Source organism: Bemisia tabaci, chromosome 2, assembly GCF_918797505.1.
Source record: "Bemisia tabaci chromosome 2, PGI_BMITA_v3".
NCBI lineage: Eukaryota > Metazoa > Arthropoda > Insecta > Hemiptera > Aleyrodidae > Bemisia > Bemisia tabaci.
Genome location: NC_092794.1, coordinates 37,819,493 through 37,842,937, shown reverse-complemented (window position 1 = coordinate 37,842,937; position 23,445 = coordinate 37,819,493). Strand labels below are relative to the sequence as shown.

Below are 23,445 nucleotides of genomic sequence, written 5' to 3'. Positions count from 1 at the left end.
TCGACTACTTCATCCACTACAACATCCAGCTTCATTTATCAATATGAATTAATTTTATTTTAATTTTTAGTAAAATTAATCAGTCTAAAATGTATGACAAGTCTACATTTACTAAATTAGTGCTATCAATATTGACTTCCTACAGGTGAAATTTAATGATATTCTACTTGATATTCGAAATTTCTATAATTGTCGTGTTAAGAATTATTACAACATGAGGATACCAACCAGAGCGAGTAGAAGCCACATTATTTATAGTTATAATAACAGTTCTAACCTCTTTACCATTCATTGTTAGTATGATAAATAACAGAAACAATTTTAATTACTGAAATATCCGATAGAAAAAAGTAAATCAATTACACTACTACTACTGCATCCAGTAACTTTGTTATCATATAATCAGCCTATTTTAACCTTTGACCTCTTACCTGCGTGATGAATCCTAGAAAGATGTCAACAATTGGTTGCGCAGAGTGATTAAAACCGAATTTGCGCAGCCGACTTTATATCAGATAATATCATGCTGCCGTCGGAGTAGCAGATATTAGCAGCTAAAAATTGTTCAGGAGGCTGCTCAGGGGTCCTGTGGATCTGACCCAACAAGTCCCAGCGAGACACTCCTTGGCACTTGCAACGAAAGTTAATGTAAAGTTTTATTTCCAGCATTTTCGGCGCGAGGACTTTCAGACGGCATAAATCGTCTTCAAACCTATTTACGGCTACATTTTAGTAGTGAAAAATGATCAGCAGCTTGCATAGAGTAAGATTATATCATTGGAAAAGGTCTCATTAAATTTCAGATTAGACTAAAGAATGCACAAACATTGGTGCGTTTTTAGAGGAAATTTTAGATTGCCGACTTAGCAGACTTTATAGGCCTCTACCATCAATATGAGAGATTAAAATTCAAAAACTATCATCAAATCCTTATAATATAGTACTTGTAGAACACATTTCCGGTCCCAAACAATCACAAATCCGGAATCGCCCATGTCTGACCTCTTACCCATATCGCCACACCGTGAGGCGTGCCACATCAGCCTTGCAACCTGTAACACCGTGGTCAGAAATCAGCCCGCATATTTCCACGTGCTTTTTTAGAAAGCCCTAACCCAAATGTCAGTATTCTTGGAAGGAAATGAAAGGAAACATTTATCAAATCATTGGATCACTGAAGTAAGACCATACCCTTTTTTTCACTAGAATCTAAGATAACACAGAATCATACAAATGACAAGGCTTATTTCAAAATACATAGTTACACTCTTGCATTAAAAAAGCGACAAGATAGGTAGCATTTGCTTTGCAAGTCCATTTCTTTTACCAAAACCAACAAAACAAAAACAAATGATTTATCCTTTTCCAGGATGGATGGAGGTTTGAGATAAGAGCTTGAAATAATGTGCTGGTCACATGAAGTAGGGAGAAAGTTAAACTACAAGTTCTTTTGGCTTTGGAGCAGCCACAGCAGTGAGCATGGAGCTAGGAGAGCAGGGTTACTCTTTCTTTAATTTAAGACGGTGAAACAAAATGGATACAACAAATGGATGGTGGAACAAATAGACATAAGAAACGAATGAGTTAAATGAAAACGCAACAAGATGGTTGAGTAAAGACTGTTTTTGGGGTTAAGTGTGCTGGAAAAAAGTACGCTATTGTTGGTTTATGGATGATCAGACGTGGGTCGTGTAAGTCTTGAAAGTTAATTATTACCAATGTTGTGACACATTTTTCTCCACAGACTTAGGGATGATGTAAGTCCTAGGTACTTAAGCTTCAAATATTTTTGCGGGTAAAAAAGCATCAAGTGAACAGTGACTCAAGCTGTACAATTGAGGAGGCCGAACAAATGAGGGCCTACAGGCGCACGAACTCGTATCACTCCAATTGGCTTTTCAGATTCTCCTTAATCCTGAACTACAGTGTGGTATCTATGGAATATTGAGAGGTGAGTGCAAAGAAGGGTCTACTTTAGTGTCCCCAGCTGTTCTCATCGCTATAATAGGACAACAATGGTCATATCAAACTTTTTTTTATTATTCATACTATTGTCGACTAGTGTACACTATTTTCCACATTATTCAGACTGAGATAAAAGTCAGCAAAACTATGAAAGGCCTTAATCCGTTCCGAAGAAGGGGTATGGATAAGGGCCAATTTTGGGCCTTCCTGAATTTCCTAAATTTTATGATTTTTCACTCATTGACGGCCCATATTTTACAGAGTGCATCACGATATGGTCATTCTCGGTCTCTTTCCACGTTTAGTACTGGCCTAAATGTGGACCTGTAGGCCAATTTTGGTTTAAACCAAGGATTTTTCAGCATTCGACCAAAAACCCGCAAAACTCACGTTTTTCGCCGAATCAACCCCCAGACCCACGTTTATTTAGTCAAAATCTATATATTTTCATTTTGCCTTAATCCTGCATGATTATAATGATTTATGTTTGATATTTTAACCAAAATTATTGTTTGGCAGGAAGAGGCCTGTAAACTAATAGTTCAGTAAACCATACGTTTTAGTGCGGACCGAAAGTGTATCACAACATTTACCCACCATCCTTCAATGAACGGGTAAGATTATTGAAAAACATGGGTACCCACATACCACAGTCTGCAAGGTACATCAAGAACATAGCTCCAAAATAGTTTTCCTTGAAATCACTGTGTCCAGTTAAAGGACCTTATTCGTACAGTGTTTTTAATTTCATTCTTCATTGATTTCCGAGTTTCATGTGGGTGCTATTATCGAAGCACAAAAAATAATTCATGAACAAAATGATAAGAATCAAGATTGCTTCATTGCGAGATTTAACATGCTAGTCATTTCTTTTTCATTAATTTCCTTTAATTTTAGGATAAAATAGTTTGGTGGATGTTATTTTCAAACAGAAAATGATGAACTTTTTTTGGTAGCTTTTTCAGAAACTAAATTCTAGAGGCGAGTTATGAGAATCCACACAAATCCACATTGAATACCAACCTGTCAGACCGTAGCAACCCTGCATGATGCACAGAAATACCACTTTGAAACAGTTCTGCCAACTGTTTTGACCTGGATTTTTCCATGGCTCTTTGTGCAGTACCAATGGAGCTGCACTGTTCCGGAACGAATAAATGAAGCTGGTTTTTTTGCTGGGCTAACTCTTTCAAAACATTTGCTGTTTTCACAGTATTGTTTCGAGCATGGACAAATACCATTACCTAAAGCAAAAGACGAATGATTCAATGACAAATCTAAAGAGGACCAAAAAGAACATCTTTAGGAGAGTCTTTATGGGTGAAACTTAAGAGTCAAACCTTGACACCACCTTGAAGGTTGAAAAAGAGAGGAGCATCTGTATGTACTGTATCTCTTTAAGAATCTTGTGGGTTATACAGAGACTATGCTAATTAGGTGATTCATAAAAGATCTAACACTTTACAGTGCCTCATGTCAAAGCTTAAGACTGTCACTCTTTAAATTAGATGTAGCAGGATAACTTAATCCCTGTGATGACTGTGATTTGCCTAAAATAGGCTAGACTAGGCATACCAGATCAACGCATCTTCACGGCTGTAAATTGTATGAAAACGAAAGCACTACCAAACAGAAACACCAGCAGGGGACGGATCATCAATTTAATTTTATTGAAGGCAAAATTTTATGCCATGAAGAAAGAGACTTTCCGTGCACACTAGAAGCATTGAATGAAATTTTGAAAAAATTAATATTTTTGAGTAAGACTAAAATTAATATTTTGCCTCAGAGCTTGAGTATGGTCACAAGCAGAAAAAAAAGGCAGTTCATAAAGAGCTGCAACTAACTTCTGACCTAACCTAGTCTAATAAAATCTCAAAGTCGCTAATGTTTCTTCCAAGTTGTTATAGTAATCATGAAGTTGCTAATAAGTTCTTAAAGTAGCTGATGTTATTTAAAAGTCGCTAATACGATCATAAAGTCGCTGATGTGATCTTAAAATCGCCAATGATAGCCAATAAGTCGCAAAAAGCAGAACATATCAACAGAAGAAAAGGTTTGAAAACTTGATAAAATCAAAGCGTAATAATTCTAAAAATAAAAAAAGGACAAATTGGGAATGAAACTCGCATCCTTACATGCATGAAGATCGCTCATACAATGCACTCTAGCGTTCTACGACACCCAGACGCTACATGTGCCTATCTTCCCACTTGTTTATCAGGCAACTGACAACACAATTTCCCTTCATCAATACCCTGCTGTCACCCCTTCATAGGACATCCACGTCCCTTTTCCCAGAAGGTACCCAATCCAAAGCGTGTCTGGGCAACCTCACATTCTTCAGACCTGAAATTAAGATTGCTACCCGTTCAGTCAGGGAGAGGACCTGATGGAGAAGCGAACTTTCACAGCACAGATACCTTACCAAGAGTATACTTGACATCAGCATGCCCGATGAGGTAAATCTGTTAAATTCAAAAAAGCATCCAGCAGCGGTACTACCAGAGGTAAATACGATCTGCATGTCCATATTTTTATCTGGAAAAGTGAAGAATTATGACCGAAAACGATTTGGTCATCAGAGCTTAAATTTCAGACTCATACAGTGAGAAGAATTGCATGATCACAGTAAATTCACCCAGGGACTAACATAAGATATCACCTAAGGGTAATTCTTTACCATCCTTAACTTTGGAATATATTTTTGTATAATAAATAAATAAAAATGTATACAAATAACATGTTTTAAAAAAAATGAACTCCCACATTCCCAGTGTTGGATATTATTTTTAGAATTTAGTCGCATGGTAGGACCTACAAAAGCAGACAGTTCAACTTCATTTAAAAAATTTAACGTGCCACGCGACTGGCAGAAAATTTGAACTGAGAAAAAATCACACCTCTGTCCCACCACTTCTCTGCTATAATTCGTGCACCTAATTGTCAGTATGTTGTCAATTACACAAAAATTTACATTGTACAAGATGCCTACTAAATATAAGAAACCAATTCATCTAAAAAAACTCAACATTTCTTTATCAGAGGCAGAGTAGGTATTTGTTTAAAAATCTTATATTTTAAACAAAATATTTGCTCATCTTTCCTCTAATTCTTCACAAAACTTTCGGAAATCCAAAACACTATTTTTCTCTTCACCTGGCCACTTGTTACTTGAAATATCAGTGGTTTTCTGAGTCGGTACAGTAAATTTCGACGGCATACAGTGCAAAAAGAAGGATTCATGGATGACAGAAGTGAGATACGAGGGACAGAAGTGAGCTGAGCTCTCACATGCGAATGGATTAGGGGGTTTGATAAATTCAATTAATGTTTCCATAATTCTGCAGATTTTGTACAAAATTTAGATATCGCTTTGGAGATTGCATTTATTTTGCATACTCAGGTAATTTCCCACGATCCATAATTTTTGTGTCCCTGAGACTTATCAGGCATCTATTTCTCAAAGAATTGCGAGTCAACTGTTTTTTTTTTTTTTTTTTTTTGAAGCAGGATGGCTCTGTGAACTTAAAACATTCACTTAGACACCACCTGAAGTTTTCCATTTATTTACAGAGGCAGAATATGACAGAGAATCTCACCTCTGTCCCAGTCACCCACCATCTTTAAAAGTTTTATCGATAACAAAATTGATAAAAAAGAACTGAAAAATTGACAGTGATCTTTTTCCATTCCCTTAAATCCTCTGCTTTGATTTATACCTCGATTCATCAAACGAATACATATGAGCTTATAGGATACCAAAAATCGAGAGTGCCACCCGGCGAGTGTACCAGGTGTGCCGCCCGGTTTTTAGCTCAAGCTCCATCCTGGGTTTCTACCTCGCATTTTTTCCGCCTGAAGTCATGTATAATAAGTGTGTGTTTTCATCAGTCAAAGTTGTGCTAGTGATGTATCGTGAACTCAAAATTGTTTAGATTCAATTGTAATGTATTACACGTGGTGAATTCTGCAAACAGAAAAGTAATGTCTAAAAACAAAATCATCTCTGTCCGACCTCGAATTCCGGTAAGAAACGAGTCTTAACTTGGTTGTCAAAAGTGGCAGTGGCCACCCCCAGTCGAGGAAAATGACATACTTCTATAGTCCTGTAAGCAAAGTGGTGGCCGACACTCTTAGTCACACATAACTCTCTTAATCTGAAAATTGATTCGGTTTCAACTCGACTGCAGCCCAAACGACAGCACGGATTCTAACGATCTTGGTGTCTACGGACGCAGCTAAATTGGGGCTACAAATAGGAAGAGTTTCATTAAGATCTACTGAGTTTTCAAAAGGTTATAAGCGCTGAAAAGCCCAAAACTACAAAAATTTTACTTCACATGGGCTGTTTATCGGGAAAATTGGAATTCAGGGTCCTGAAAAAGTTACTCCGATTTCGTGATTACGGTAAACCCTGGACCCAAAAAAAGGGTACCTGCAGAATTGTCATGTTACCGTGTGTGACTTTAATTTAACATTCCGAATGTTTTAGAAGAGAGATTTCTTAAAATACGACTAAACCGACTGAAACCCACCCGTCATGACCACCTTTCATGACAGATTTCTCGCTTACACGGCCGTAGATTCTGATGGAACCTACAAAGGATCAAGCTTGAGGATATGAGTATTTCATTTCTACCACAGTTAAAAAGGCTTCATTAAAAGTATAATTCAGTATTGGCAAATATCTTTCAAATTTTTAGCCATAATTTAGAAAAAGAGGAATATTGGTTCAATGCCATTGGTTGGTTCTGTTCCGTTCAGTTCAGTTCGAGCTTCAGGAATGAAATTCCCTTTTGGCCCGGACTGCTACCAACCAATAGCCACTATAACTAGTTGTGAATAGATTTAAATTGAAAATTCAATTCTCGTTAGATTCTAACTACCATTTACACACTTACATTATTACGTCACTTGTGTTCTACTAGAGCCAGATACACTATTTCATTAGTTTCTCTTAAAATGTTCGAGTAGTATCATTATATTGAACAATGAGTGATAAATATGTGAGGTTATGAGGTGAGAGATCCAGCAACTGGTTATAGCTGCCTTTAGCAATAAATGTAATTTATGATGATGAAATTACTGCAAAAGCAAGGAGGCAACATTTACATCACAGTTTGCATTCTCATGACAAACAGCATCCAAAAATTTCACTACAGTTGGTGCATTTTCAGACAAGCAACTAAAGCAGCAGTGGACCAAAGAAAGTGTCATTGCTCCTTACTCTCATTTTTTCATTACATCGTTGTTTTCCTCTTGTCACGAATGCTAGTCCACACATCTTCCCAAGATGAAGTTGCTTCCAATTTTCAAATTTTCTATCGCTCACAAAACCTTTTCGGATTAAAAAAAAAGGGAGTGAAAATCGAGTCTTTCTAGCTAAAATTGGAAAAAGTTTGTTCGCGCTCCAGGAGAAACATATCGTTTTTTGTACTTTTGGGGCTTATTAGAGGCTGATACGAAAATTGAATCAAAGTTACTGTTTTCATTTCCAAACTAAGATAGCTATCGAAATGATCTTGGTCTCATTTTAAAGCTGGTGTAATTTACCATCAATTTAGTGGTTAGCAAGCTATTTAGGTAAAAAATTGACAAAATAATGTTAGTTTGAATAAGCTGACTCATTTTCCTTACCAAGTAAGGCTCCATTTCTTTTTTTTTCCCCTCTAAGACTAATAACACTGGGGTCAATCTGTAAAAATTACAGTATTTGTAGTACTCTCAGGTCTCTAATGAGCGTTAGATTTTTGAATTTGACCCATTGGTTCCGGAGAAAATCAGTTTTTGGTTTCTGTTGCTTTCTACTTACTGTCAGCTATTGACATCCAAAGCAAGATGAGTCGCTGACGAGGAGACAAAGTACAAAAAGTAAATTTTATCAACTTTCACAATATTGGTCAACTTTAACAGCTAAAGCTTAGAAAGTTGAAAATAAGGAAAAACTAAAAAGTCTGGTGTTGCTTACGGAATGAAAGTGTTTTCTATTGCTTCTCAACCTCGAAAACCACCTCTCTGTGTTCTTTGCAGGTTTAAGATTGCAGCCTGTATTGACACTGGAGGTCGCATTCTTCATTTTGCTTACGTTTTTCCTTTTTTCTCTTTAATTTTCATTAAATCACTGATACAGCCAGTATAAAGAGAATGCATGCACCTACGATCTAAGTTGAGGAAAAAACATGAAATATTTTGCAAGTAAATAATATGTGCAAAAGGAGAAGGAAAGGAATTTTTGTAAATGATGAATTTGAAATAACGAAGCAAATAAGCATCCAACGGTCGTTCTGTGATTTGAAAGACCTAATCTAATTCTAGAGGTGGTGCATATTAAAATGAAACTAACTTATAAACATGGGAAAATAATGTTTACATTCATTCAAAAAGTACTGTAGATATAAATTGGTGAGAGAAATTAACATTCTCCAAACGCGGAAGAAATAGTAAAAATAAAAAAAACTTCTACCTCTAGTAGCAGACATTCAAATTTTGTTGAAATTTTGTTTAGATGAAATTGAAATTTTTTAGATTCACCAAAAATTGGAGGAAAATTTCAATTTAATCGCAATTTCAATTCAATTTAAATTCGATTTTTATTTGTAGAAAAAAATTTCAATTCTGTAACGATTTTTTAGCAATTTTATATAATCAATCTTGAATTTTAATTCCAATATATTTTATTTTTTCCAGCATTTGAAATTAAAATTTCATGTCTTTTTAATTGGAGTTGAACCTGTATTTTACTTACATATTCAAAAATATCTCTACTAACTAAAACAAAAATTCTCCTCATACATTTCCAGATTTAAGTTGATGTTATGCTTTTAGTGAAAATATGCCTCCACTACTCCAAAATCCGTTATCTTCACAGCTGTTTGTACGGAAAATTCAATTTTTTTGGACACAAATGAAGGAAATCTCCTTGAAAGAGTCTAACAAGGCTTGATAACTGCCCTCGATAATATACGTAGCGTGCATACAGTTCGAGAGACGTGTTTCCCTAAGATTTTTATGGATGTCCCTTTAACGTCGATTTTTGTCAAAAGTTTTTTTTAACTATGAGCGCATCGTCTAACTAAAACCAAACCAGGGTTGAAATGTGCCCTAAAGCCTCCTTGATAACATATTAAAAGCTCCTTTTAGTTAGACGATGCGCTCGGTGTCAAAAAGCCTTGGAGTGATAGAAAAAGACGAATTTTGGCCAAAATACGCCTGCAGACCTATGTTTAGGCAACCGTTTAACACGTATCCAGTGGCCTATGGGATAAATCATGATTATTTCTGTAAACTACATTGAGTTAACTTGGAAAACCTGCAAAAATTTCCAGATTCTAGGAGGGGGCCAAAAAAGGCCCTTATCGATACCCCTCCTTTACTTTTTGTACTTTGTCTCCTCGTCAGCGGGTCATCTTGCTTTGGATGTCAGTAGCTGATCCTTCCAAAAAAACAAAAATATGATTTTTGTACAAAATTTCGGCCCAATCCAAAATATGTCACTAATTACCCCCCCCCCCCCCCCCCTACAAAAAAAAAAATCAGGCACCCAAAAAATATGATGGCAGTAACGTTTGGATTCATCATTTAAAAGGAAATGATATCAAAACGGCCCAATTTTCTCTTTCATGCTCATGCAATTTACTATACACCCCAACGTTTCTCACAATAAAAAATAAAAATTAACTACCTATAAGGTATGATGACCTGAACACGTTTTGATCCATCGCTTTAAAGGAGTATGATATCAAATCGGCCCAACTTCTCTAAAATATGCCCATCTCTGATCAATAACTTTTTCGAGACCTTCCGACTCATCGCTGAGAAGACACTGATCATTACTTGACCCATAGTATATGTCCTTGTTTAGATGTCAAAGAGGTCCTTATGAGAACTGTAATGAATTTTTTTCTTTAAAGAGATAAAAAACAAAAAACCGTCATAGAATTGAAAAAAAATTTGAAGAAAAAAAAAAGGAATGGGCCAACCGGCACGTACAAAAAAAAGGGGGGGAAATAGATACATTGGTATGCCCCAACATTTTTGCATGGGTGACCGACCCGGTCTTGCCGACATCCATGAAGCTGTTAAGAGAGAAGCATTTCAAGTAGGAGGCACATAATATTCGCAATAATACGCCAAGGTTCAGTAGTTTGTAAGGCGTTCTATCAGAAACAAACAAGGAATATGGCATTGCTTGAAAGTTGTTAAGTTGTTCACTCATGTGTGAATATCCTTCGGTCTATCTTTCAATGAAAATTTCAAGAATGACTGATCCTCCTTTAGACGATGATACTTGTTTATGTATATGCAAGAGAGACGATAATCACCCTATTATCTACCACTTGTATGGACGGCAGGCCGGCCCATTCCTTTTTTTTTCTTCGAATTTTTTTTCAATTCTATGACGGTTTTTTGTTTTTTATCTCTTAAAAAAAAAAAAAATTCATTACAGTTCTCATAAGGACCTCTTTGACATCCAAACAAGGATATATGCTAAGGGTCAAGTAATGATCAGTGTGTGTGGTTGGCAGCCCTTGTCACCTGTTAGCCACTGCTCTCTCCTGATTGGCTGTGAGCATTCATCAGGATTATCCGTTTGGGTCTGGGCTATGCCGGCCGCCCTTTCGTGCATTTTCCGTTCTTCGTATTTTCCAACAATACACTCATATTTCCATCATCATATTCCTGTAGTTGTTTGTGCCACCACCTCCACATCACACAGTTGCTCCTCAGCGATGAGTCGGAAGGTCTCGAAAAAGTTATTGATCAGAGATGGGCATATTTCAGAGAAGTTGGGCCGATTTGATATCATACTCCTTTAAAGCGATGGATCAAAACGTGTCCAGGTCATCATACCTTATAGGTAGTTAATTTTTTTTTTTTTTTTTTTTTTTTTTTTTTTTTTTTTTTTTTTTTTTGTGTGTGAGAAACGTTGGGGTGTATAGTAAATTGCATGAGCATGAAAGAGAAAATTGGGCCGTTTTGATATCATTTCCTTTTAAATGATGAATCCAAACGGTACTGCCATTATATTTTTTAGGTGCCAGATTTTTTTTTCTTTTTTTTTGGGGGGGGGGGGGGGGGGTAATTAGTGACATATTTTGGATTGGGCCGAAATTTCGTACAAAACTCATACTTTTGTTTTTTTGGAAGGATATCACGTACTTTTGGTGTGACTTCTGCGAAGTATCAGACAAACAGAGTTCCCATTTTAAAAAAAGTTGTTCCCGGGCGCGAGGCAGAGAGGTAACGACACCCCCCCCCCCCCCACTCGAAAGCGGCCCACCTTTTTTCAAGGAAGTTTCGTTCAAACCGCAAGTCAATTATCTGTAATCGTTTTCGAGACATCAATAAGGAGGATCCATATTTTTGGCACACCTTGTATGTCACAGAAAAAAACCGCAGGTCAATATTAAAATCTTGACCAAGTTGTGTCACTTGACGTAATCACGGTCTGCTCTAGTAATGCCTGATTCTCATTGGCTATGATAGAAACTCAGGAAAGCAAGGAAAGCCAATGAAATAGACAGAGGTTATGTTATTGTTTTGTTCGCAAATTTTGGATCGGATTTGAGCAAAATATCATCGCAATTTCTCCTGACTTCTTTCTCTTTTTCTTTGTCATATTATTTCTGAAATTAATAACAATATAACTTCTTGAATGGTTTTCTCAATGTACGCACGAAACGTTTTCAATTTTATGTTGCCCTGAGGAATAATGCTTCCTAATGTGACTATTCTTAATTTTGCATGAATCATGAATCCCTCTCTCTCTAGGTACCGCTTTGGTTGTGAGTTTTCTTTTATAATTCTCATTACTGAGGGCACGATGTGCCTGAAACAAAAAGATGCTACTTACTTTGTTTACTATGTGCATTCCTATCCAGACAACATATAAAATTATCCTGGCACTTAAGTTAAATCTTTCCGTGCATAAGGTAATGGTATACAATTAAAAGTTGTGATGACATAAATATTGTCAACTGCGAGCCGATTATTGAAACTTTGTCAGTACGACAAGGCAAGACCGCCTTATCTTGACCATGAAATATGTCATATTGCATTTCGATGTCTTCGCAGACTTTAAACTTTCAATAATCGGCCTGCTGCAATGAAACTTTATGATAACTTTTATCATTATCATTCTCTTTTTGCCCATCCTGGTCAACTAGAGTCCACATAGACCAATTGATTTTAAACACGCAACAGGGTGAAAGGGAAAGTGCCAGTTTAATTAATAATGGGTTTACTTTCAATGATAAAATTAACCAGTCTATTTTCTGTCACACCTTCAAAATGTGTCAGGCAATAACCCTGATAATCAACAACTTCAGATCTGCTTTTAATATAGGACTTTTATGTAATGTTCCATCTCCTGTGTACGGTAGGCACAAAACCAGGATTTACACTAAAGACATCACCTGTGTTTAGAGCTAATTTATATGTCTTACATTATCTGACACTTTTTTTTTAATTCTTGGAGCTAATGATAGAATGTGAGCTAAATTCGGCAGCTCCGTGCAGGAGCTCTATCATTTACGCTGCTTATACCCAGTTATGCCTGCCAGGTCCTTCGACCATTCGAATCGCAATTTCTCCGAGCTCCAATTTGATCATCAGTAATAACATTGCAAACGCTTGATACATACATTCGAGTCGCTTTGGAGTGCGCCCGGGCGCTCTGCAACACCTAATCGCCATCCTTGCCTATCGATCCAGAGGTCATCTGCAAACGCTTGATACCGTCTCATAAAAATAGCGTTGGACAAAGTAAGTATTTATCAATATTTTTTGGTTTTATGAGAGCTGTCTCTAAAGCTATGGCATTCTGTATTTTGAGAAATGTGACCAGTTCACTCTTCATTGGAAAAGATAAACAGTAAAAGTTGATCCTTTCGCAAGCAAAAATAAAAAATGAACAGTAAAAGTTGATCTTTTCGCAAGCAAAAATAAAAGATGAACAGTAAAAGTTGATTCTTTCGCAAGCAAAAATTACAGTTGCCACAACTGAAATTTCAATCGCAATAGCATAAATCTTCTGAACAGTGATGAAGCAGTTTGATACATTTCATTTTCATGAGCCTACATCCCCTACTTCTGGTTATGCAGATTCGGTGCTTCGTACCGATTGACTTTAAATGCGCTATCAGTGTAAGACGGAGAATTCTTGTTTATTCTTTCAATGATGAAGTAAAGCAATTGATATTCTGTCACATCGATATTCTGAAGAAATTTTTTAGGCAAGGAGTCAGATGAACAACAACTTAGGAGCCACTTGTGATTTATGACTATTCTGCATTGTCTGTCTCTTTTGTACTGTACCTATGCTGTAAACATGAATTTACAGGGTTTTACAGTAGAGAAATCTCCTTTACATAGGGCTGAATTTTATATCCTACGTGGACACCTTTCTTTTAATTCTATCAAGCTGATGATAAAATGCAAACTAAATTCTGCAGCTCACTGCAGGTAAGTCAATAATGTGTTCCATCATCTATTCTATGAATAGTCAGCCTCTCTGACCTACAAACTAATCAGCAGTAATAACATGGAGGATGCAGGATACTGCCTCATCAAGACTGGTAGGCAAAATAAGTAGGTATCAATACTTTCTGTTTTATAAGGGATGCCTTTCAAGCTCTGGCATTCCTTATCTTGAGAAATGTGAGCAGTTTACGCTTCATTAAAGGAGATAGTCAGTGGATGTTGACGCTGTAGCAGCCAAAAATTTTAGTCGCCACGACTAAAATTTTTAGCTGTCTGAGTCTCGATTGATAGTTTTCAATAACCTGCCAGCTCCAGTCATCGAAATTCCACATCTAATGAGTTTTAACTCACTTTCAGGGTGTGCCAGAGAATTAATTCTTGTATCCATTTACCGTGCTAAATGAAACAGCTAATTTTCTGTCGCACTCTCATAGTGGGTAAATTTGTCAGGCGAGGACTCAGATAATCTAGAGGTCAGGAGGCACTGATGTTTTATATTGCACAGCTACTCTGTATTATCTCCTATATGTGGTAAGCAGTGACGGCAAGTTTGCGTCTCCAGGTATTGCAAATTTTAACCAATGTGTGGAGAGGTTATTATCAAGGAAACCCTGCATTAGTTAGCATCTCAATTCTATTAAAGCAATAAAATAAAGTAGTAAAGATACATACCTTCTGCAGAGGTCAATAAGAAAGGTCTTTATTTGAAGAATTTTATCCCAACACAGGCAAATTAGTCAATTCAATCAACTTCTGACACAGAATCAAAGAGACTTGCTAATAATCAAATTAATAGTAATATTTGAAGTCAAGTAGCTTTGATTTTGTGGCATTGAGTTGGTTACATTATACTCGTTCAACAAAGGGCAAAAACGGAGTGAAGCGTAGCTTCTGTAAGTAGACACATGCGCACGACTGACGGGTGAATGTGTAAAACAGTTTTCCAATATAAAGCTTTACAAGTCTATGAAAACATTGAGGCTCTATGCACCAGTGGCATGATACACTGAGAAGAGACACATCAACTCCAGAGGAGTTCCGCTGCTAGCAAAATTTTAGGAGAAACTGGAAACGCAACTTCATCCCCACAGATTGAGACCCAGAGTCCCAGAAGTCATCGTATTGAGGGAAAGGATAATTTTCTGGTGGATAGTTGTTGAATCTGATTAACGAGAAAAAGTATCTAGGACTCACTATAGTGGGATATCATCAATCATTCATGAACAATTACTTGAAAAGATCACTAGATCAGGGCCGCTGGGAAGAAATAACAGGTTGCTATCTGAGTGCTTACTGTGACAACTGAATTTAATAAGGGTGCAGGAACCATAAAAGGATTGAGAAATAGAAATAGAAATGGATCCAGTTATTTTCGGCTATGATAAAATAGAAACACACATCCATTAATCTATCTTATTCTTATTATTTAAATATTTAAAACCATAATAACAGAAACATAACCTTGAATTTGGTCTCTGGTGTCAGCGCTCACCATCCATCGCGCGGTTCTACGAATATACGAATTTCTTCTTGCAAATTCAAATTTTTTTGAAGAATTGAAGGACCCAACTTCTTTCGATTATTTCTCTTTTCTACGATAATATAACTTTGCAAACTTTTCGAAAATACGATCCTTGGAGTCTACAGATTTAAATTATCCCTAGTTTAATGGGTTTTATGCCGCCCTTACCTCCACAGCCGTGACGACAGATCGACTTTCAAAACATCAATAAATGACCTAATTATATGTCATTCTAGCTTATATCTCCACAATATCAAATTTAAAAAATGCAGTAGTAGATAATTAAATGCTGATACAGAATATCTATGATTTTATAGGGTTTTTTTCTACGGTTATCCTTGTAGGTCATAGGACTGAAGGCAACAGTCTCCCGGGCCGGCGAGCGTTTCGCGGGCTTTTTCATGGTCGGTTTTGTGAGTCCAAAATTTGTCGTTAAAGCTTAACAACTTTTTTAATAGGATGAGGCTATTCGTCGGTACGGTACCGACGGATAAATGGCTATTCGTCGGTACCGTACCGATGAATAAATGGCTATTCGTCGGTACCGTATCGATGAATAAATGGCTATTCGTCGGTACCGCATCGGCGACATTAATTAATAAAAATGTGTTGTCAAGCCTTGGTCCGAATGGACAAGCAAACGCCATCTATGGTGCTCCGTTGTAATTACACGGAGATACTAAGTGCTACAAATGTACAACTATTGTCAGTTCATGGTAGCTGCTCCACGGCTTGCGAATCTTCAGTATCTGTCGCTGCCCCAACTAACAACGATCATAGTGCAGAGAGCTATTCCACCACTAGCGAATCTTCGGTTTCTGTTGCTACTCCATCTGACGAAAATGTCAGTGCAGAGAGCTTCACAAACCTAAAATTTAAGAGTGAAGTCATTTCCCGAGGGCAACCTAAACTGCCAGCAAGACAACTTTGTTCCTTTAATCGCACCGTTGCCGACCGACAATCTGTGGAAAATCCCCCCGAAAAACGAAAACGAAAGAAAACACCTGCAAATGAAACTAAAGGCCCCACCACCCGAAAAAAGAAGCGTTCTTGATGATTCTTTTGACAGAGTAGTACATTTCAGTATTATGATGATTCATTTGACAGTGAAGTACTTTTCAGTATTATGATTATTTATTTAACAGAGTAGTACATTTCAGTTTTATGTTAGAGTATTAAATACATAAATTAAATTTGGAGAATATTTCTTCACAACTCGTGTTGGGTTTTTTTCCATCTTTCACCCAATTTTTAGCTCTTAACTTCCACCAAAATATTATTAAGAAATCATATCTTTAATATAATTTACGTACTAAAATCAAAGTACCGGTACCGACGAATAGCTATTTAATCATCGGTACGGTACCGACGAATAGCCATTTATCCGTCGGTACCGTACCGACGAATAGCCACTTCGTTTTTAATATTTAACTAAATTTAAAAAACGAGGGCATTACGAGTAGAGCTGAGCTTTTTCTACCCAAATATTCTTGAGTTTTCGGGCTTTAGTCTACAACTTAATTAGCAGGAGAGCTAAATGGACCGCAAACCGTGCAGAAAAGCCCGATCGAGTTTCTTCGTGTATAACTAGTTAGGCAGTAGCCACCCTTCTTAATATTATTTTTTTTTTGGGGGGGGGGGGGGGTCGTCAACTTTTTAGGGGGAGTTTTTTAGGATTGGGCCGGAGTGGCCACCACCACCTAGAATAGTAAGTAGAAAGCAACCGAAACCAAAAACTGATTTTCTCCGAAACCAATGGGCCAAATTTAGAAATCTAACGCTCATTAGAGACCTGAGAGTACTCCAAATACTGTATTTTTACAGACTGATCCCAGTGTTATTAGTCTGAGAGGGAAAAAAAGAAGAAATGGAGCCTTACTTGGTTAGGAAAATGAGTAAGCTTATTTTGAATACCCTGTATTTAAACTAACATAATTTTGTCAATTTTTTACCAAATTAGCTTGCTAACCACTCAATCGACGGTAAATTACACCAGCTTTAAAATGAGACCAAGATAATTTCGATAGCTATCTTAGTTTAGAAATGAAAACAGTATCTTTGAGTCAATCTTCGTATCAGCCTCTCATAAGCCCTAAAAATACAAAAAACGATACATGTCTCCAGGAGCTCGAACAAACTTTTTTCATTTTTAGCTGGAAAGACTCCATTTTCACTCTTTTTTTTTATCCGAAAAGACTTTGTGAGTGATAGAAAATTTCTTTCAACTTTTACTCAAACGAACCGTGCGTTGTCATAAATTCTGCGAGAGAGTCCTTTCTAAAGGCCTGGCCTTATTATTCTATGCCATAACCTCGAAGGTCTGGAAAATTAGGAACACGACCAACAACTGCAATTTCTGCAGTTTATTGTGGTTTTCACAAAAAATACAAAAATATAGCGACTTATTTAAAGCTACTGTTTATTTATTCATCTTAAAAATTTAATTTAAAATTGTCTTGTGAGGTTGTAATTGTTCCATGTCAATAATTTTGACCTAGATTTGTGTAAAACAAATTATTTTACTTTTGAAATGTTTTAGTTTCATTTTTGTTCATTTTTATCCTTTTTTTTTCAGAGAATAAGATATTTATCTGTTTTATCCAAGGTATGTTCGAAATGAAATTGCAATTATATGCACTCATACATATAAAAAGATTCTGCTTTCTTGAAATTGAATTTAAACAGCAGTAATAATTAGTTTCACAATGAAATCGATCACCTAACCTCAAATTTTGATATATATGGTAGTTATCCACCACCCTCGGAGCAGTGGATACGTATCTAGAGCCGTATCTATCACTTCATCTGCCGGGCACAGTCTACGGTCGCTACCATATGGCCGTGATAGATATGCACCAGTTATCCAACAAGATCAATAGATACAAGAAGGAAATGATCAGGCTGCTGGTGGCCTCAACAATACCTGACATTTCCGAACATTGGGTGTTGCGAGGGTTTCTGCTTTCAGTCAGTAGTTTAGAAGATACCTGAGAGTGCATATACCCCAATTCTGGCAATAGAGAATTTGCAGACGTCTCAAATTTGATGAATTTCGTGTTTAAGTGGAAACTACTGAGTCAACTGAACACGAGAATACCTTTGATTCATGAATGTAACAATTATTGGAGAAGATAGGACAAAACGATCTAATCTGCTAAAATACGTGTGTTTAATGGGGAAATGCTGCCAGAAGACATCTTTAGGCAGTGCATTTTCTCACTTTTAAATCTGTTTCAATACTATTTCCCATATTAGAAAAAAAATTATAAAAAATACTGCAAAATCAACTCTTTAAGCACTTCCAGATAAAGCAAAAAAAAATTTGCATGCAAAGTTATGATTATTGTTATCATTCTTCATGAGTGCTTCAAATTCTCACCTCCGTTGTTCGAATTCACCTCTGTCCCAGTTGAAAAGGGATAGAGCTGAGTGGGACAGAGGTAAGAGATCTATTTTGACTATGAAAACCTTTCAGGGATCAACACTTCATGTGATATAAAGCAGATAAAAGAAGAAATGACCCGGTTGTTACAAGAATTGGCGGCAAGACAAACGTGAGCTCGTTCTTGGTTACAATACTTGACACTGTTTTCTGCCAGCATGATTCAACACGTATAATACATCACAATCCTTGGATGCAAAAAATTTTGAGTTCACAATGAACTTTCGTTGTATCTTTGATCATTGTAAACGTACTCAGCAAGCAGGACTGCGCAGACGGAATAAACACGAAGCAGAATCCTAGGACAGAGCTTGAACTTAAAAAATGATGGATGACGCAGAAGAGGTGAGATTTTCTGCCGCAGTTTACTTCTGCCAATGGATAGAGAATTTTTGGTGGCGTCTAAGAGAATGTTTTTAGTTCCCAGAGCCACCCTGCTTCAAAAAAAAAAAAAAAAAAAAAAAAAAAAAAAAAAAACAGTTGACTCACAACCCTTTGAAAAATAGATGGCTTAAAAGTAAAAGCCTCAGGTATACAAAAACTAGAGGTGGTAGAACATTTACCCTACTTAACTGTGAACACAAATTAATCTCAAAATAAGTTTGACGGTTCATTGCGATTCTCTACATTGGTTCTCGCTTGTTGATAATAACTTATTACTTCACCGTGGACTTCATCATTTGCAGCAGTTTAACTAGCTGAGAAAGCAAGGCACAGGCACAAGTTTTAGTTTAGATTCGTGTAGAAACCGTTTTAGTCCTGACTTCCGGTTCAAGATATACCTCGACTTTAGCCCTTAAACCCTAACCAGGCTTCAGTCGGTCCGATTTACATGGGATTTTCCCAAAGGAACTGATCGTCAATTTTTAAACGCCGATTTTTGGTCACTTTAACTGTTGATGCTAGATTTACTTGGGATTATTAGCTCTTCATATCCTATATTGCACATTTCTGCCTAGAGAATCCACAATATTATATTGAATTAATTCAGGATACTCAATAAATCGAAGCAAGTCCCATGAGTGAGGTTACCCCTTAAGGGCTAAGGCGCTAGGGACCTGTAAAAAGCGGTGTTATGAACTTCTCTTTTTCAACAGTAAGGCAGTGTTTTAATAAGCCCAAAGCCGTAGCTTGGATCTGACTCATGTTTTTCGGCCACAAAAACATTTTCAATATATTTAAACAATTTCTTGCAGTGCATAAATCAAATATTTTGAACATATCTTTGCAACTACACTTTATATTGAATTTTTAAAAATTCTTGTCAACTTTCACTTTGAAAATATTGGATTTAGGATGTCTCATGATGAACTTAGTCGCACGGATGTAGGAATTTTTTTTTTCTGCTAACCATTTTGAATGTACACTTTAAATTAATTTACACTATGTACATTTACACACAGAGTAGTCTACGCATTTACAAAATGGAAATTGGAATATGTATTGCTTAATGGGTGGCTCACATGGCAGGTCGTCTGTGATTACTGATTTGGATGAGTAAACATTGAGGTTATATTAGAGAGTGTGGAAGATTAGAGGCCCAACTGGATAGGAAAGAATTGTAACAGAATCATAGAGTATAGAAGGTTAGAGGCCTGACTTAATGCTAAGAAATTGAATCAGAGGCGCTCGCTAGCAATGTACGCAACTACTAATTTCTATTGTTTTTCAATGACTGGCGGTGGGTATGTTGCTGCAAGAACACCTGCATGTAGATAATTTTTCAAACATCGTCCGTCCGCAACTACCGCTTGACCAATCAGTGCAGCATATGGGAATGCCGCTCGCCGCGCATTCTCGCGCCAACGTACGCAATTTCTTGCATTTACGGCAAACTTGTGTTTCAGGTCTTTCCAAAGAAATAAAGACGGAGTGCTTGTATCTAAAAGCACAGGGAAAAAGTGAAGCCTGGTTAGGCGCTGGGTGCTTGTGTGAGTGTGTATATGAGCGCAGGAATCCATGGCGGCAGACGGAAATTTGATTTAAACTTGTCCTCTTAATTTTTCCACATTTCTTCTTCTAAACGTGTTTTAAATGCCTAAAACGAATATACCTACTTAGAAACTTGGGACGGTGAATTTTTATAAAACACCTTTTTTGGCTCGGTAACAAGCAAGGATCTCAGATGAAGTTAGTTTTTCTTCTGCTCATGGTGGTCCTGCTGGTTCAAACAGGCCGTTGCAGTCCTAGATGACCATCACTCCCAAATGAATTTAATCGGTTGATGACGGACCAAAAATAACCTAAAGTTAAAAAAATATATGTGGGTAGGTGAATTTGGGCAAAATCAACTTAGAATACTATGTTTCCGCAATTGGAATTTTCCAGTCAGGCCTCTATCCTTCTATACTCTCTTAACAGAAGTTGAGCCGCGAGCAAGAAGTTGCTTACAATAGCGCGAGAGTGCGCGGTAAGCGGAATTCCCATACTACTGCGCTGATTGGCCAAGCGAGAGTAGTGGACAGCCGATGTATACAAAATTGCCTACGTGGAGGTAGTCCGGCAGCAACATACCCGCCGCCCGTCACTAGAAAACAATAGAAAACAGTAGTTGCGTACGTTGTCAGCAAACGCCTCTGTTTCAATTTCTTAGCATTAAGTCGTGCTTCTAACCTTCCATACTCTCTGGGTTACATGTAAAGAACAAAATGGCGGCTCTCGCCAATGAGCATATTTGATTGGTGTGGCATTTGACCTAAGAAATTCAAATTTCCGTTATGTTGCGGGAAATCGCATCGAACACACATGCGCGGATTCGCGTTTAGAAGTCTCGGAAATTTGCGGATTTCACATTAGGAAACCAGAAAATTCGCGATGATTTCGTCATTTCGCGTTTTGAATTTGGAATTAGTAGGTTGCCATTGACATTTATACCTTAGTCCCACCTAAATATGGCCAATGGCAAAATTTCGCGAACGCGAATTCCACAGGTCCCTACTGGAGGGCCAAAAAAGAGGCGGAGCCCGCCCAATACCGGCATGAAGCGCCACATATGAGTTGGCCGAAGACCATGGCTAATTTATTATATGAGTATTACCACTTGGGGAGATTAAAAAAAAAATAAATCAATAAAAAAAGAGGAGGTAACGATAATAATGCCCTTTTCATTTCATTCATTTTGAATACACCAATACTAAAGACAAGAGTTTGGGAAGAACATTTTCATACCTGATGGCCATTCTGCAGTTCTTGAACAACTTTTTCATAACAAATATAGTCCATGTCATTTTTCTGTTGAAGAGGCCGAGTGGCCTTCAAACCCACAAAAGTTTGACTTAAGGGCACTGGACGGAAACGAGCATCAAAATAGAAAAGACCCACCATCGGATTAACCCGCAGGAATCTTGCAACATCGATATAGTTTGGAAGAGTAGCGGATAAACCAACGATGCGAATCATACTTTGACTCGTTTCAACCTGGAAAAGATGTCATAAGAATTTTAGTCCCAGTCGGTGATATATTAGTCAAGGAGAAATATGAAAAAAAAGGGGGTTAACCCGGAACAAATTGCTTAACAAACTTTTCCTATGTAATCGTCATCAATAGGTTCTCCTGAACAACATACCAAAAGTTTACCACAGTCCGACCCCGGAACACCCCCCAAAATGCCTAAATTTCAAAATGGCGGCCATAATAAGGCCTCTGGGATTTCGGTTTTTTAAAATGCGCATATAGTGTCATGTGAGGTATCAATCCCTATTTAATTTTGGTCGTAGAAGTCAGATATGAGGTCAAAGAAGTCCCCCGGTCAAAGGAGGTGCCCCAAATCCAAGATGGCGGCCAATTTTGAAACGCAGGAGGGTGAATTTTTAAAATGCCCATATAGGTTCATGTGAGGTATCATTCCCTATGTAATTTTGGTCGTAGATTTCACTTATGGAGTCATAAAAGCCCTCCGGTCAAAGGGGGTGCTCCAAATTTCAAGATGGCGGCTAAATTTGAAAGGCAGGAGGGTGGATTTTTTAAATGTTTACGTGACATGGCAAGTGAGGTATCATTTCTTATGTAATTTCGGTCGTAGATTTCATTTATGAAGTCATGAGAGCCCCCCTGTCAAAGAGGGTGCCCCAAATCCACGATGGGGCCAAATGTGAAAGCAGGAAGGTGAGCCAAAAAAACAACGATCACGTTAGAAGGCAGGTTGGCTAAGTATCAAATTCTATGTATTTTTAGTCAAAGAGTCTGAATGAAATTTTAAAAATTAATTTTACACAAAAATGAGATGTGACATGCAAGATGGTGACCATCATAGTCGAGAAATCATAAATGGTAGGTAAGATGTCTCGCTGATTAGTGCACAATAACTCAGAATTCAAGTTCAGATGCCTTAGACAGAGAGGATGAAAAATCTGAAATACCTGCTGTAAGCACCGGGATACAGGAGTAATAGTTAAGTACCTTTTAGATGGTGGGTCTTCACTCCACCGAGGGCCATGGAAAAGAGGGCAAACCTATATTATTTGGATTCATAAATTCAATGTATCGTACAGTTCTACACTAAATTCTTATCTAAGTAATCTGAAGCCACGGCAGTATTTGACGGGTGCCAAGGAGATGGACCATTTAATAAAGACTCCACTCGCCTTAAAAGAAGCCAACAATTCCGACAGGTACGCGTCTACAGTCAATTTCTCACCAAATCCATCTTCTGTTTGTAAAAAAGAGGTAAATTTTGACAAATTCAGTCACTAAAAGTAAACTTATCTAAATCATCGGCACACGCCTCGAATCCTTCCGTTGTAAGGTCGTGCATGTGAAATAAGATGCAGCTCTTGATATCGTCAAAGACGGTGGTGCACCTTGTACATAAGAAAACTAACAAAATTAATGTGAACGGAAACGATTCGAACCTATTGGTTTTTTTTTTAAAAAAAAAAAAATATCCGAGGACATCAATTTTTCTTTGCACTTAAGATGTGATAATAATTGCGGAAAGTCCAAGACGATCGCTCATAACATCCCTTGAATCCGACACAGAATCGATCTAAGTTTATGTAAGCAGCATCTGCTCCATACGTTTTGGCTTTTGCT

General features: G+C 37.3%; 1 protein-coding gene across 8 annotated transcripts in view; it reads right to left on the bottom strand.

The window, feature by feature from the left end:
• Positions 1-23,445, bottom strand: part of obe (activating signal cointegrator 1 complex subunit obelus) — a 376,654-nt gene that overhangs the window by 205,917 nt on the left and 147,292 nt on the right. For all 8 annotated transcript variants that reach the window (XR_011899335.1, XR_011899334.1, XR_011899333.1 and 5 more), the window contains 2 exons: positions 21,582-21,830; positions 2,989-3,209 (listed from right to left, as the gene is read on the bottom strand). Coding sequence is in view for 5 of the 8 variants with exons in the window: in XM_072297278.1 (XP_072153379.1) it covers positions 2,989-3,209; positions 21,582-21,830 (470 nt within the window). In the remaining 3 variants the exon portion in view is untranslated. The remainder of the gene's footprint in view (positions 1-2,988; positions 3,210-21,581; positions 21,831-23,445) is intronic.